The sequence below is a fragment of the Electrophorus electricus genome, chromosome 10, assembly GCF_013358815.1.
Source record: "Electrophorus electricus isolate fEleEle1 chromosome 10, fEleEle1.pri, whole genome shotgun sequence".
Classification (NCBI taxonomy): Eukaryota; Metazoa; Chordata; class Actinopteri; order Gymnotiformes; family Gymnotidae; genus Electrophorus; species Electrophorus electricus.
In genome coordinates, this window is record NC_049544.1 from 20,435,257 (window position 1) to 20,449,810 (window position 14,554).

Sequence of the window (14,554 nt, forward strand, 5' to 3'; positions counted from 1 at the left end):
ACGCCGGAGAGCCGAGGTCTCGCCAAGCTCTGAATGGTGGAGTTAGTTTCACAGAAGCCGTAATGAGCCTCTCCTTGTTGTGAGGCATGTTTCAGACACCGAACTTCAAAGCTAGCTTTTTTTGGGGAAGGGGGTGGGGGGGGACTGAAACAAGCCTTCGCTTGAAACTTTGTCCTTCTTGAAACTTTGTCCTTCTGTAAAATGAGCGCTCAAACAGACCTCGCTTGCTCATTTTCTTTTATTTCCCCTCTTCGTTCTAAATAAATTAAACCTAAAAATTTGCCGGACTAGTCTTTGAGCTCCTAAGGAAGAAAAAAAAAAAACAGAGGGAGAAAAGTTGGACGTGTGTGCGTGCGTGCGTGCGTGCGCAAGGAGGGAGGGAGGGAGGGAGGGAGGGAGGGAGGGAGGGAGAGAGAGAGAGAGAGAGAGAGAGAGAGTGAGTGAGTGTGTGTGTGTGTGTGTGTGAGGGAATGATTACATCAGCCCGAGCCGGCCTTGTGATTGGTTAGGGAAGTGTGGTTTGATTCGCTGCCTAGAAGCCTTTGCCTGTAACCCTTTGTGACGGGAACAGAGTGAAGTTGGCTGCCGAGCTCGAAACAGTGCCATCTGTCTTGTCTGTCCCGAACCCAAAGCCAGGCAGAGAGGGACAGGAGAGGAGAGAGAGCCAGACAGAGACAGGGACTGTGTGACAGGTATGGCACAGTAAGCCGCTGACAGCCAAACATCTGTACTGCGTGTTTTTTTTGGTTTTTTTTTTTTTTTTTTTTTTTTTTTGGTTTGGGGTTTTTTTGGGTTTTTTTTTTTTCTTTTTCTCCCTCCCCCCCCCTCCTTTTTATTCTTGCTGTCCCCCACCACCTTTTTCCTCTCTGGCGGAGTTGTGGAGAGCGTCAGGAAGCAGCTCGCCGTGCGGGGAGGAGGCGGGCTACCGGCAAAAATGCCATCGTGCTCTCACGCCTGTTGCCTGCCGAGGCCTGGGGAGGTAAGCCACCTCCGGGCTGGGGGTGGGGGCGTGGGATGAGGGGCATCTCTGGAGCACCGGAGGAAGCTGGGGGAAGCCGGGTCTCAAGCAGCGAATCAGACTCGGGGGGGCAAGCCAAGAAAGCGAAAGTTTGCCACCTCGGCCGACGAGGCAGAGACATCAGCAGGTTTGGGGAGGTTTATGGGAGCCTGGGATCGTGGGAATCGTTCAGTAGAAGAAGGGGTGTGTGTGTGCGGGCAGGAGGGTGTGTGCGCGTCTGGGTGAAAGATTAGACTTTGGGAGTGTGTGGAGGGGTGCAGAGAATCCAGTGTAATGAGTGGGGCAAGGGAATTTTCTAGAAAGGCTGGCATGATTGTGAGATGAAGGCTCATCATGTGGATGGCAATCAACAAGCTGGATCTCCAATGAAATGCTTTCGTGTCGACATTTATTGCAGACCGCAGATTTTTAAAACAGAGTTAAAATGTAGGGCTTTAGACGAACCGGTGCCTGCATCGTTATCGTAGTGAGCCCGTTCAGAACATGAAGTCACATCTCCTGCTTTGAGCCTTAATTCTGGGAGAACAGGGTGACAAGGAAGCACACGCATCTTTAAGCGCGTACTGCATCTGTTGTTGCTTTCATGTGAACATGACACTGACCTGTGACGCAGTTTAGAAAAAAAAAAAAACATGTTCAGTCCCTTGCAGGAGACTTTCCTGCCGTGTAAATGCGCCTCCGTTCGGAACAGAACGGCACGGGTGGATGTACCGTCCGCAGGGGACGCGCTCGGCAACTCTGTGCGCCTGCTCCCACTGCAGATCGTTAAGGTGTTCAGCGAGGACTGCATAGGCAAAGTGGTGGAGATCCCCGCGGAAATGACGGCACGCGACCTCTGCCAGCTCCTGGTATACAAGAGCCACTGCGTGGACGACAACAGCTGGGCCTTGGTGGAGCATCACCCTGCCATGGGGCTAGGTAGGTGACCGACCTACAAGGGGGACGGAGAGGCGGTGGAGGGTGGGCAGAGGGACATCGACAAACAGGATACAGATCGACAGGCAGGCTGGCCAGCCTAGGGTAAATATGGACACGTATATAGAGAAGTCTTAAGAGATGGACCATGTCAAAAGGAGGACCGTTTCTGGAGTTCTTAGGGCAGAAGGCACTATAGCCCCCTGTTGGGGTGGGGGGGGGTCGGGGCTGGTGTGGCAGGAAAACCCTCCACGCCTCTCCGATCACGTCTGGCTGCCACATGTAATTGATTAACAGGGGCAGGAAAAATCACACCAGCACAGTTGGGTCAAACGAGGACGGTGGCACTACGATGGAGCCCTGTGCCCCGTCGTCACCACGGGATGCGAAGCAGTTGTTCCAGCACCTCCACGGTGAACTCCAGCGTGGCACCTCTGTTTTCAGCCACGTGAGCTAGCGCCATGCGCCCCACACCTTACTGAAATGTTTCAGCCACGTGCGTCTGTCTCCAGCTCCCAGACGACTGCTGGCTGCCAGTGTCTCTGGAGTAGTGGCTGGAAAACAGGGTTCAGTTCTCTCCTTCTCTGCTATCTTTCTGCCCCATCTGTCTCTTAACAGTTTCACTCTCTCTTTCTTTCAATTCAATCTCAGCTTAAGCAAGTTTTATTGGCGTGGCTGTCTCAGGTGCAGTTTTATTGGCATGACTGTCTCAGGTGCAGTTTTGCCCAAGCAATTGGAGGTTGGAGCTCTGTGCTCTGGATGATGATTTTAGCTTAACAATGACAATAATATTTCTCTCTCTCTCTCTCTCTCTCTCATTCTTTCTTAATATTTTCTTCTCACTTTTTTGCAATAGCTTGGGCAGTTCGTTCAACTTTCTAAATGTCTCTGAAGTTGATAAGGAGGCAGTATTATTATTTTTTATTACGGTGGCTGAACTATATCCACGATCAACCTCTTGTGACCATGCTGGTGTTCATTCATGATCATTCCCCAGTTCTGCCAGTATACACTATTTTTTTTTATTTCTAACTGTTTATTGCTTTATTACTTTAAAATTTTTGTCATCAAAACATAAAAGTTAATGCCAACCACTGAACAGCATGTAGTTTTATGACTTTAATTTCCTGTATTGCATTAGGGTTGAGTAAGCCCAAGTCCCGCCCCAACTCCCATCCCAAGCCTCGCCCCCACATCGCCCTTTAGGATGCTTGGTGTTCCGGGTGCAGCCCTTATCAGGCTGTTAATACAGTGCAACGGAGCACTGTCTGTCTGCTGCCATTCGTTCCGTGTCCGCATGACCTCATCCCTCCGCAACGCTGGGCTCTCACATTTACGGGAACCGAAGGGGGGGTGCCGGCAGTGAGCCCAGGAGCCCAGGAAGGAGGAAGCATTCCTCGGCCCTGGAGCATCCGGCCAGCACAGGAACGCCAGCCAAGGGTTCTCGAGCTTCGGGCCCTGTTGAAGCAGCTTCACGCATTTCGGACTGAGACATGGAGAGGAAGGGTGGAGGGAGCGGGCGGTCGCAGCACTCGGCCGTGCGGGCAGGGAAGCAGGGTCCACGTCTCCAGACGAACCCTCTTTCATAATGCAAGCGCCGCTTTCTCTGTTTATTTTTAATCTGTCTGCTGGAGGCGGGACGGGGGGGCGGGGGTCGCTGAGCAGGCGATGATGTCATGCAGAATGCAAATGTACAAAGCTTTTGTTTGTAAGTATGCGTTCGTAGTTTACTTGGCTGTAAACTACGCAACTAAGGGAGCCTATTGGCTCCCAGGAGCACGGTCATGGCAGCCTGGTCAGACAATCCACCCTTCGCTCTGCAGAGAGGTGCACAGAAGGGCAGAGGGGTTGGGCGGTCGTAGCGCTCGGTTTACGGGGCAGGGGGGCATGGTCTCTGGTCTGACACTCCCCCGTCTTGCCCTTCCGTCTACAGAGAGATGCTTGGAGGACCACGAAGTCGTGGTACAAGTTCAGGCTTCCATGACCAGTGAGAGCAAGTTTCTCTTCAGGAAGAACTATGCCAAATATGAATTCTTCAAAAATCCTTTGGTAAGTTTATCTTCTATTTATTTAGCTTCACTTTGTTTTTGCATGCAGACAGGTAAATGTATTCTCGTTTTGGGGAGGCTTTTGAATATTTCTCTGCTGTGCACTCATGTCAATGGACAAACGGTTTTGGTTCTTGGGACACAAACATATCTAGTGACCGGCTTCCAGTCTGAGCAGTCTGCACTGCTGTCGGGGGAACAATCACCGAAGAAAGAGTGGGTGTTCCTCTGGTAATGAATCCTCAGAGATGAATCCCAGTCGCACTTTTGTCCTGCCACTTACACCGAAAACACGAAGCTGAGGAAACAGTTGTCATGCGAGAACCGTGAACCGTGAACTTACTGGTTCATTTTAGCTCAGAGTTTTGGTTGAGTGCCCTGATAATTAATTAATTAATTTATTTATTTATTTATTTATTTATTCCTTCCTTCCTTCCTTCCCTCAATTCTTTTAAGATGCCATATATTGGAAAATATACTGTGTAAAAAGCACAGGTCTGGTATGCACGTTGCATTAATCAGTGAGATCTCATCTAAAGGAGTATGGCATTGTAGCAATACTTCCATACATGCCCAGAGTCCTTTTTGAGTTGCAGAGCGTACAGTTGTTGAAGAGCGGACATATTAGGCCCAGGCAGTAATAATTGGTTTTAGAAATATAGTTGTCTGAGCCGTCTCCTTTTGTACTGTATCAGTTAGCTGCTGGGAGCACTGGTCCCTGAGCTTAGCAGTATCACTGAAAGCTCGTTGGGGTGTGGCTACTTATCACACACTAGTGGTTTGGCTTTAACCTGTACTAGTGTGCATTCTCAAATCCAGCATTTGCATGTGAAACATGCTGCCCCTGTTCAGGGAAACTTTAACATATTGGCAAAGTACACCTGCACTCCAAGATTGCACCTCAACGTTGCTAGACTATTGGTCATCCTGAAATTGGTTGTGCTCTTAAAAAAAAAAAAAAAAAAGATTCAAATTGATTCATGTGATTTGCATGTCGGCAGTGGCTCTCTCATTTCTGCCTGACTGGAGGCTTATCAACCACTTTTAACATTATCACAACTCATTTTAACATTCAAATATGAATAAATACATTTATAATTTGCACATTTTTAATTCTGCTCCACAGCCATGTGTTATGTTATTTTGTGTTATTGAATCACCAGTAAAAATGATTTGAAACGCCTATTTGCCTACAGCATGGGTTTCTAAGCAATCCGCATCTCCATGTGCCCAGAACATGGCGACACGTGGAGGGATGCCTCTCAAATGAATCGCACACCCAGAGGAACTGCTTAAAATCTCTCTCTGCATTGTAAACCCCCAACTGAAGAACACCTGTCCTTTTTCACCAGAACTTCTTCCCGGAGCAGATGGTGGCCTGGTGTCAGGAGAGCAACAGCACCATCCCGCCGTCCCACCTCCTGCAGGTAGACTGCGTCTCCACCTCCACCACGACCGTTGCACCCCATCCAAATCCCGCCAAACTGCCATTTGGCCGGCCGCTCTCATAACTTCCCATATTCATCTCGTTCTCCACTCTCCAGAGCTTCTTGAACTCCAGCAGTTGTCCTGAGATCCAGGGTCACTTGTACGTGAAGGAGAGCAGCAGGAAGGCCTGGAAGAAGCAGCACATGTTTTTGAGACGCTCAGGATTGTACGTATCAACGAAAGGAGCGTCAAAGGTAAGCTGGCCGTCTCCTATTGCCCACGTTGGTCCAGGGATCTCCTGGGATCACCGGGGACCTACTGCGAGCTCTGGCTGTGCCCCAAACTGTATCGTGGCACACTATTAAACACCTCTCATGGACAGGATTCCAGGATTGTCTTAAATCACATCTCTCCCCTTCCCCTGCCCCACCACATGTCGGCATATGTATATTTTCAGTCCTGGTTTATAGTGGGTTTTTTTTTTCCATTTTAAAATGACATGAGCCATTGCCTGATCTTCCGCAGGAACCAAGGCATTTGCAGTTACTCGCAGACCTGGAAGACAGCAATATCTTTACCGTAATTGCGGGCAGGAGAATCCTGAATGCACCCACGGAATACGGGTTCTGCATCAAGGTAAGATTACGCCCCATCAGATCCATTTGGACGGGGGCCGTTGTGGAGCTAAACCGAGAGAGGCTTGGCTGCAGACTCGGTCGTTCCCGTGAGTTATTTTAGGAGAAGTGTCTGCTCGATCCAGAACGGCTGGTTGCCCTAAGAGGTGCCGCCAGTCGCCACTTTCCTGGAGCCAATCTTGTGGGTTTGCTTCTTTTTCCCCCTGCGGGCCCACCCTCTTTTTCACTTTAATTTTCTTTTTTCTTTCTTTTCATGCGTACTTTGCCTTTCTGTCTTTCTTGCTTTCTCGTACATGTACAAGCATGTATGCGCAGGCAGTTTGCCCAAGTCAGTGAATTTTTATCATTTTTGGGTCAAGGCATGGAATATCTGGGAATTTTGTTTGTAGCATCTTGACATTTTAATTGCCATTGTTATATTGTCATTGTTATATTTACAAATTTCCCCAATAATGAAAGTGGTTGTAATGGCTACATGATGTTTCCGTTCCCGTGTCACAAACATGGCCTGATTTGCCATTCATTATAGTCATGGAAATTCAGCTTTTTAGTTAGGGAAAGTCAGGGAGAAGTCAGGATATTTGAGTGAGAACTCTGGAGAGCACTAATAGTTTGAAGTAATTTAAGACTATTTAGTTAACCTGGACATAAACAAATTCAGCTTGCCCAAGGATGCTTTGCTAGCTTGTAGGCTACCAATCTGAGGTAGCCCAAGGTTTTTTGTTACCATGGCAGCCTAAACTTGGCGGCACAAGGCTTGCAGTTGTGGCAGCTCATATGTTCCTTTGTCTTTCTCCTCAGCCCAATAGGGTGCGAAGTGAACAAAAGGAACTGAGGATGTTGTGTGCGGAGGACGAACAGAGCAGAACATGCTGGATGACTGCTTTCAGGCTGTTCAAGGTGACCCACACCCCTAGCCCCACCCACACACCTTCCCCCAAAAGAATTCCATCTTTAAAGCTATTAAAACACTAATAAACCCAAAATTGTAGCTGTCTGGAAAACTACTCTAGAGTTTCTTTGCCCCTCGTGGTGTGTTCATGGCGCATGTTTCTCTGCAGTATGGAATTCTCCTTTACCAGAACTACAAGATCCCACAGCAGAGGAAGGCTTTGCTCTCCCACTTCTCAGCACCAGTGGTGAGATCCCTCTTTTCTCTCCCTCTCTTTCTCCTCATTATTTTCTATCTTCTGTTCCCTTCTTTGGGAAAGTGGAGGCTTTAGATGTGTTGGATTGCTGGTTTGGCACTGAGCCAGCGAGAGGCTTGTTTGCAGGTTATGTTGTGCCATGGTGCATTTTATTTGGGTATGGTGCAGCTTATTGCCGATGCATGTAGAGCAAATCCTTGTAGATAGGGGCACCGCATTAACGACACTGCCGTATCCATGTCCCTTGCTCATATCCAAATCTCTGTCCACAGAGGAGCGTGTCGGAAAATTCTCTGGTCGCCATGGATTTCTCAGGGAGGATAGGTAGGGTGATCGACAACCCTGTGGAGGCCCAGAGCGCCGCCCTGGAGGAGGGCCATGCCTGGAGGGTGAGCACTTGTAACCTACACGTCTAACAATTACACACATATATCTACATGTCTATCCACCGGCCAGTGTTACCACAGCGTGCCTAACTGGAGTATGACTGATCTCAAATTTGTGTACAAAAGTACAAAAACATTGTTGGTCAAACGTTCAAAATCAAGGCCAACCCAAAGACACACTTATCAGAGTATCTTTTTTTTTTTTGGTTTGTATAAATAATTCCATGCTTATGCACACACAAGCCACTGTAAAATTGCCAATTGTTTTTCCTCTGATAACAGAAGAGAAGTCAACGCATGCACAATCTGGGCAGTCCGAGTCCCTTGCACCCGTCGTCCTTAAGTGCAGGTACTTTTCCATCCAAGCAGCAGAACACCGGAGGGTCCGCACATTGTACTGGTGTCCTGCTCAGTCAGAACCTAACTTGATATTTCGGAGTTGCCGTGAAAAATTGTGCGCGTTGTGCCGGCTTACCAAACAGATGTATTGTCTACGTTTTTCCGTTGTTCTCTCTCCCATAATGCGTCTGAAAACAAGGTGGGGGGGGCATCAGTGGTGATTCCACCTACTTATCTTTATTCTGCGTGTTGGTGCTTTTCGTTAAAGTTTTTTCATTTCTTTTTGAATGTCTTTTCCACCCCATAGTCATTCACAAAACCCAGCTTTGGTTTCACGGCCGAATCACACGGGAAGAATCTCACAGGATGATTCACCAGCAGGGACAAGTGGACGGGTACAGAACAGTGCTGTCTATTTTTCAGTGTCAAAACGTGCAACAAAATTGCATTTGTCGTACTGTAATGAATGTCCTCAACGTTTACTGTGTAGGCTGTGTGCTTGTGTATAACTGGATTTTTCTCTCCTTGTGGCAGACTGTTTCTATTGAGGGACAGCCAGAGTAACCCTAAGGCATTTGTGCTTACACTGTGTCACCACCAGAAGATCAAACACTTTCAGATTTTACCAGTAAGCTTACGCTACATTTCCCATTGCCAAAAACACCACTGTAAAGCCTGTTGCTGTGTTTTTGAACAACGACCTGTGTGGGAACAGTGCGTTCCACAAATTTACATTTATGGAATTTATCGAACCAGCAACATTCTGATTGCAAGTCAAGTACCTTAACCACTGCCCCCCGCCCGCCCCACACAGAGCACGAAGCTCAATTCGATTGGCTGACCGCTCGACTGACTCTGTGTTTGTTGTTGCAACAGTGTGAAGAGGACGGCCAGATGTTCTTCAGCCTTGACGACGGTGCCACCAAATTCACGGACCTGATCCAGCTGGTGGAGTTCTACCAGCTCAATCGCGGAGTTCTACCTTGCAAACTCAAGCACCCCTGCACCATTGTGGCCTTATGATCTCCAAACCCAGTTCCTTCTCGAACCGAACCATCTGTTCTTGGAGAACCAACCAACGCTTCATTAGTTCCATGCGGAGCTGGGTAGGGACGGGGCTTCCACACGCAAGGACACTGCAGGGGAACCTTTGTGCTTCAGAGATGACTGCAAACGGGACCATGACGAAGCAACTGAAAGGAAGCGCTCATGTCTTGGTCACCAAAACGCCTTTATCCGCTGGTAAACTCGGGTGCAGTCAGCGTACGTAGGTATTTCGTAGGGCTCTTCACCAGTGTAAGAGGCCCTGATTCAGTCATCCTGTTTGAGATAATCAGAAGCTCTTTTGTTTGGAAGAATCCTTCACCTCTCCCAACGCTCATGGTTTGTCAAAACACCTCACCACAAGTTCCCTTTGGCACCTGGTTTGTTTTTGTTTTTTGTTGTTGTTTTTGTTTTGACTCCATGTTAATAGGAAGGCAGATTGCCTCAACCAGTGCCCAAATGATCCGTCACCGTTTTGTGCCATAATGATATCTGGAGCTCCCTCTACTGGCTGAATGGAGTAAATACCCTCTGCGGAATTGGTGCAGGGACAGACATCGGCATCCATTAGGAAGGACACCTTGATGACGAAACCGAGCTCAGCGGGAAAGCTCCCCTGCAGGGAGGTCCTTACAGATATCTGTCAGGGGCGTGACTAAAAGACAGGAGTCTCCTGCGCTGCTGTCAACCTCGGGGTTTATCACCTGTATGAGTGACACTTTTTTTTTTTTTTTTTTTTTCTTTCTCGCTTTCCTTCAATCCCCCCCCCCCCCCCCGCCCAACTCAGCTGCGGAACCTACCGGAGTGCGGGCAGTTCCGTTTCTCTGTTCTGCCTTATTCAGCGGTAGCAGTAAACAGATAGATTTGTAGAAATCGTTTTTTAAAGCGTAACACAACTTTTACTGAAGAGCCATCTCTTAATGATTGCCTATAACACATTAAGCTAGAAAGGGAGGCAAAGCCGGGTGTCTACACGCTCAACCGAGTGACCATTATTACACACAAAATGCAAAGGATGCAATCAGTTTTGAGTATTGTTTCCACAAGTCTATTTATTTATCTGGATTGAATGTTTACTTGAAATTTAGTGAATTTCTCAGCGCTGTTCAGTACTGTTTTTCTCTCCTTTTTTATGAATTTGATGAGCCTCATGTCTTTTATTTGATTTTATTAAAGATTTTTTTTATACACCATACATCATAACTTTTTACTTTTTCATCTACTGTAGTATTGTACTATTACATTGAACTTGTCTTCATTACCATTGAGTTCACAAATATTCATCTACATATTCATTTAAAGTGCTGTTTCGTCTCCGAATGAGATTTGGACACGATTAGATTAACGGCAGAACAAGACGACAGGGACAGGGAGACAGTGGCCCTGTTTTGTCTTGGGGGTTTTTTCGGGGGGGGGGGGGGGGTTCCTTCTTTGGCCGTCTGGGGACTTGCAGACGGTCACAGGTCTGGTCGGTAGACCAGAAAGAAAACGAACCGTTTGGACTTCGTTCTTTTTTTTTTTTTTTAGCACTTTGTATTTCGGGCATTCGATACTAGAGACTGCGTGACCACCGTGGTCAATAAGCACTTCCTCTACTTCCAATCGCCACAATCGCACTCAACGGCTAACGGTACACGTCTGTAGGAAAGCGGCAACGCCACGTTCTGTTATTTCTCCAGATCAAGGAGTAAACTGGCATCGAAGTAACTGTTTACATTAGCCAGTTGTCAGATTTAGTGCATTCTCTTTTTAAACACTATTGCGACCCGAACATTATACGAAGGTATGGTTGTTACTCTGGTCCTAAACGGTGAATTCCTTAAAGTGGAGCACAAAGACCTTCTCCATTATGGTACAGGAGCTTGTTCAGATCATAGACATTAGTGTAAAGTTTATTTGATTTATGGATTGTGTGAGCTCCCAGACCAATCTAGTTTTGACTCTGCTTACATGAATGAGTTGGATATCTTGTACAAGGTGTTGCACGATGGCTAGTTTGAATTCCTAACTCTTTCAGTCAGTCCGAGTATTTAGCTATTGATGTATGCTCACTCTATCCCAGAGTTGTTTTTGTTCCTAAAAATCTTCTATGATCTGAATTAGAACACTCATTAATATGTCAGATTGAACTCAAATTCCTGATTTGAGTACATTTGTTTCAAATTTAGCTTTATCATGTAATATGCAACTCAATAACAAATACATACAGCTAGCTATATAAACAGCCTATAGATATCACACTGTATTTTAGGTTTCCAATCACGATGTTTTGACTATTTTAATTCATAATGGCTTACAAAATGAAGAAACTTGACTTTGTACTTTTTTATTATTTAGTAGAGTGTTAATATTGTGTTTAAATTTCTTGTCATGTTATATGACCTTAAAGACCGCTTAAGTTTCAGTTAAGCTGGTAAAAAAACTGGAGGCCCAGGAGAACAAAAGTGGTCAAAGGTCACTTTTAAGCTAAATTGATGTTTTGTTTTGTTTTTTTGTTAGTCACTGAATACACTTATGAAAATGCTAATGAACTCATGGATACTCAGTACAGTGTTTTTTTTTTGGTTTTTTTTTGGTTTTTTTCCATGAATCAAAATCTACACTTAAAGGCATGGTGTCGGACAGAGCAAATGTATGCAAGTTTTCCACTCACCTCAAATGTATTTGATCAGCCAGTTCCTGATGCTATTATCGGCTGCTTTAGCTTCATAAACACAGTGCAAAATAAAAACACTAAAGCAAAGTTGTGGACACCAAAAACATGGCTTGGCTGATCAAATACATTTGAAAGGTCAAAAATGAGATTTTTCTTAATGTTTTCTTTTAAATTCTTAGCCTACTGTCCTGTTGTTCAGATGAGCTGGTAACATGACGTGTGTGAACCCTTGAGGGTATATCAGTGAATTAAATGTCAGTTTTTATATTTAAGAGAAATGAATGTAACTGGGTTGCTCAGGGTTGACATGGAGTTCAATGAGGCCCGGTCCCTTGGACCGCTAGTCTCTGTAGTTTCCCCTCTCTTTTCCTTTGACAACTTGTGGTGGTCTTTTCATTGAGTTTCAGGATATACCAAACACTTCTATACTTGTTTTGAAAAAGCTATCAGTCATAACACTCTACAATGTATTGAAACCTATCGAGTCTTTTTAGTATTTTAGTCCCATTTATGTCTTGAAGGCAAAAATCTGGCAGGTGCCCGAAACACCACCCAGGATCCCCCTTCTCAACAAGCCTCGCTCAGCGTCCCTTAAGTGAGACGTCCTCCGTCCGACATAGCGACACGGGCGTCTGTATGTGTCAGACTTCAGATCTAGGACCGCTTTCTGCCTTTTCATATGCTAATAAACACAATTATATGGAGGAGGGCAGCTGTTCCTAGATTTGATTAGCATAGTGGAGATTATTTTAAGAGCAGGAAAGGGTGACTTTGGCTTCATTTGCATGACTGAGGTCACAATGCCCAGCAGAGAGCAGTGGGTCCTGGTGAGGTCACAATTCCAAGGAAAGAAGCGCGTGATTGTGAGGTCACAGTGCCCCAGCAGTGAGCACTGGGTGCCCCAGCAGTGAGCACATGGTACTGGTGAGGCTTAGAGCCCTGAACTTCCAGAATTTACCAGGAGCAAGACTTCACCGCACCACACAGACCTTTCCCCTAGTGACAAGAACGTATGCGCTTTGCATCTCCTGAGAGTGACTGTATATATAAATATATATGAATATATGTCTTTCAGGGAAAGCAAAAGCAATGGAAAAAGATCTTTCCTCTTTCAGAGATCCCGTATTGATGTGCTTTTGCTTGGTTCTGTAAATAGCTGAATGGCTTACATATCCTAATTGTAACCTTTTCAGGTATTTTTGTACAGACAAGGGACTGCTATATTCTGTTTATTGTAATTAGAATAAAACATTAATACATTGCTATAACCCGGGCCATGCTTGTGTCCTCTTTCCAGGTGTGTAAGTTCCACCACAACACAGATCCTTTCTCTAGTGACACGTGCACGCACACAGACTGAATCGTCACTTCATTATGCACACCTACTCTATAATTACCCAATAGGGTCCCATAAATTTTAATCTGCCTATTCTGGAATCTGATTTCAAGTTAACTGAGGATGCTTACACTGTCAACCTTTTATTGGATGCTTACACGAGTGAGATACATTTGGCAGAGTTAATGCTTTAAATATAATTTTATACTGTATATACACTTGTAAATACTGTTTTTGCAAACACATATGAACAGTGTAACCTGCTGTGTTTTCATAACTCCATCAAGGCCACGGGAAACATGGCTTATGAAAATAAGAACAGCTGTGAGTCAGTTAACAGTTAACTTGCAGATCTATCAACATCTAAAATGCCTTTGTGTTTATTTTTTTGGGCTCATATTCAATAGGCAACAAAAAGACCTGATCTTTTCTCTTGAAGTGCAACAAGGCAAAGAAGCATTTTGAGATAAAATATCACAACATAAACACCTAATCTTGTAATCTTCCTCTGAGACTTTCCATTGTGATGTGAAATTCTGAGGTAGGTGCATTTCCTTCACACATGAAAATATGTACGAAAAACATTTTAATTTTGTATGTGCATGAGACATTTAGGTGGGAATGCAAAAAACACTGTTTCAAGAGGGCTAACCATTTATTAGACTGGACTGGTCAACTCTCTTTTAGTTCAGTAAAATCCAGAGTAAGAATTCAAGTAATATGGATGGATTCTTTTTATAAATTCTACCACCATTAATCTTATTACTCAGAAAGGGTGTTCATATATGTATGTGTTTAGATTGTAAACAAAATTTCCACCTTTTTCCCTTAACCGATGCAAAATATAATTTTACATCTTTTACATTGTTTACATATGTACTTCTTTTAAAATAACTAGACATATGGGTTGATATGGAGACTCTTATTTTGGCCAGAAAATAGCGATTGGTTACCAAGGTCAGTTACTAGGTGAATAGACAAATGCAAAAACCCAACCGTTGTCTACATCATCGCCACTAGGTGGCAGGCAATATCTACTTAAAATTTGTTTTTTTTAATAAAAATTAATTAATTAATTAAATCCCACCACTAAGCACACTATGACGCTCGCACTGAGGACGTCACCTCGACTGGTGATGAAACGTTTGCCACCAAAATATCAATATCTGTTACATTGTTTAGGATAAACGCACAGTCAGTGCTGGTTTTGTCCTCACTGAGGTGCACTGTCATGACCTAGCTTTCCTGTACTTATTGTTTGATCAGGGCTTTTCATGCGATGACTATTTATACTTGGCATTAAGCTGTGCTGCCTTTAGTAGTATTTGTATTTATACTCATATATCCAGAGTTTTTCCTAATACCTTCACCGTGTCAATAGAAATTGAGGTATTACATGATGAAAATCGAGTGTCTGTCTGCATGTATGCATTCATGCACGTGTGCATGTCACCCTTAACCCGACCATGTTATAAGTTCTAGCTCTAGTAATGTCACAGAAATGCTGCTGGCACAAATAGCATTCCTTGATAAGATGTCTCCTCTCCTGGCCTGTAAGAGTTGATACCAGGCCGAGGCCTTGAGTCAGGCACGCTACTAAT

The 14,554-nt window shown here is 45.1% G+C and overlaps 1 protein-coding gene across 4 annotated transcripts in view; it reads left to right on the plus strand.

Annotated features, from left to right (window-relative positions):
- Nucleotides 1–12,885, plus strand: part of grb10b (growth factor receptor-bound protein 10b) — a 52,659-nt gene extending 39,774 nt beyond the window's left edge. For all 4 annotated transcript variants that reach the window (XM_027024768.2, XM_027024767.2, XM_027024769.2 and 1 more), the window contains exons 6-17: nt 1,780–1,936; nt 3,867–3,982; nt 5,334–5,408; nt 5,526–5,663; nt 5,935–6,045; nt 6,846–6,944; nt 7,106–7,183; nt 7,465–7,581; nt 7,861–7,927; nt 8,225–8,312; nt 8,452–8,545; nt 8,794–12,885. In XM_027024768.2, the coding sequence (XP_026880569.2) occupies nt 1,780–1,936; nt 3,867–3,982; nt 5,334–5,408; nt 5,526–5,663; nt 5,935–6,045; nt 6,846–6,944; nt 7,106–7,183; nt 7,465–7,581; nt 7,861–7,927; nt 8,225–8,312; nt 8,452–8,545; nt 8,794–8,940 (1,287 nt within the window). In that variant the 3' untranslated portion in view covers nt 8,941–12,885. The remainder of the gene's footprint in view (nt 1–1,779; nt 1,937–3,866; nt 3,983–5,333; nt 5,409–5,525; nt 5,664–5,934; nt 6,046–6,845; nt 6,945–7,105; nt 7,184–7,464; nt 7,582–7,860; nt 7,928–8,224; nt 8,313–8,451; nt 8,546–8,793) is intronic.
- Nucleotides 12,886–14,554: the final 1,669 nt, after the last annotated feature.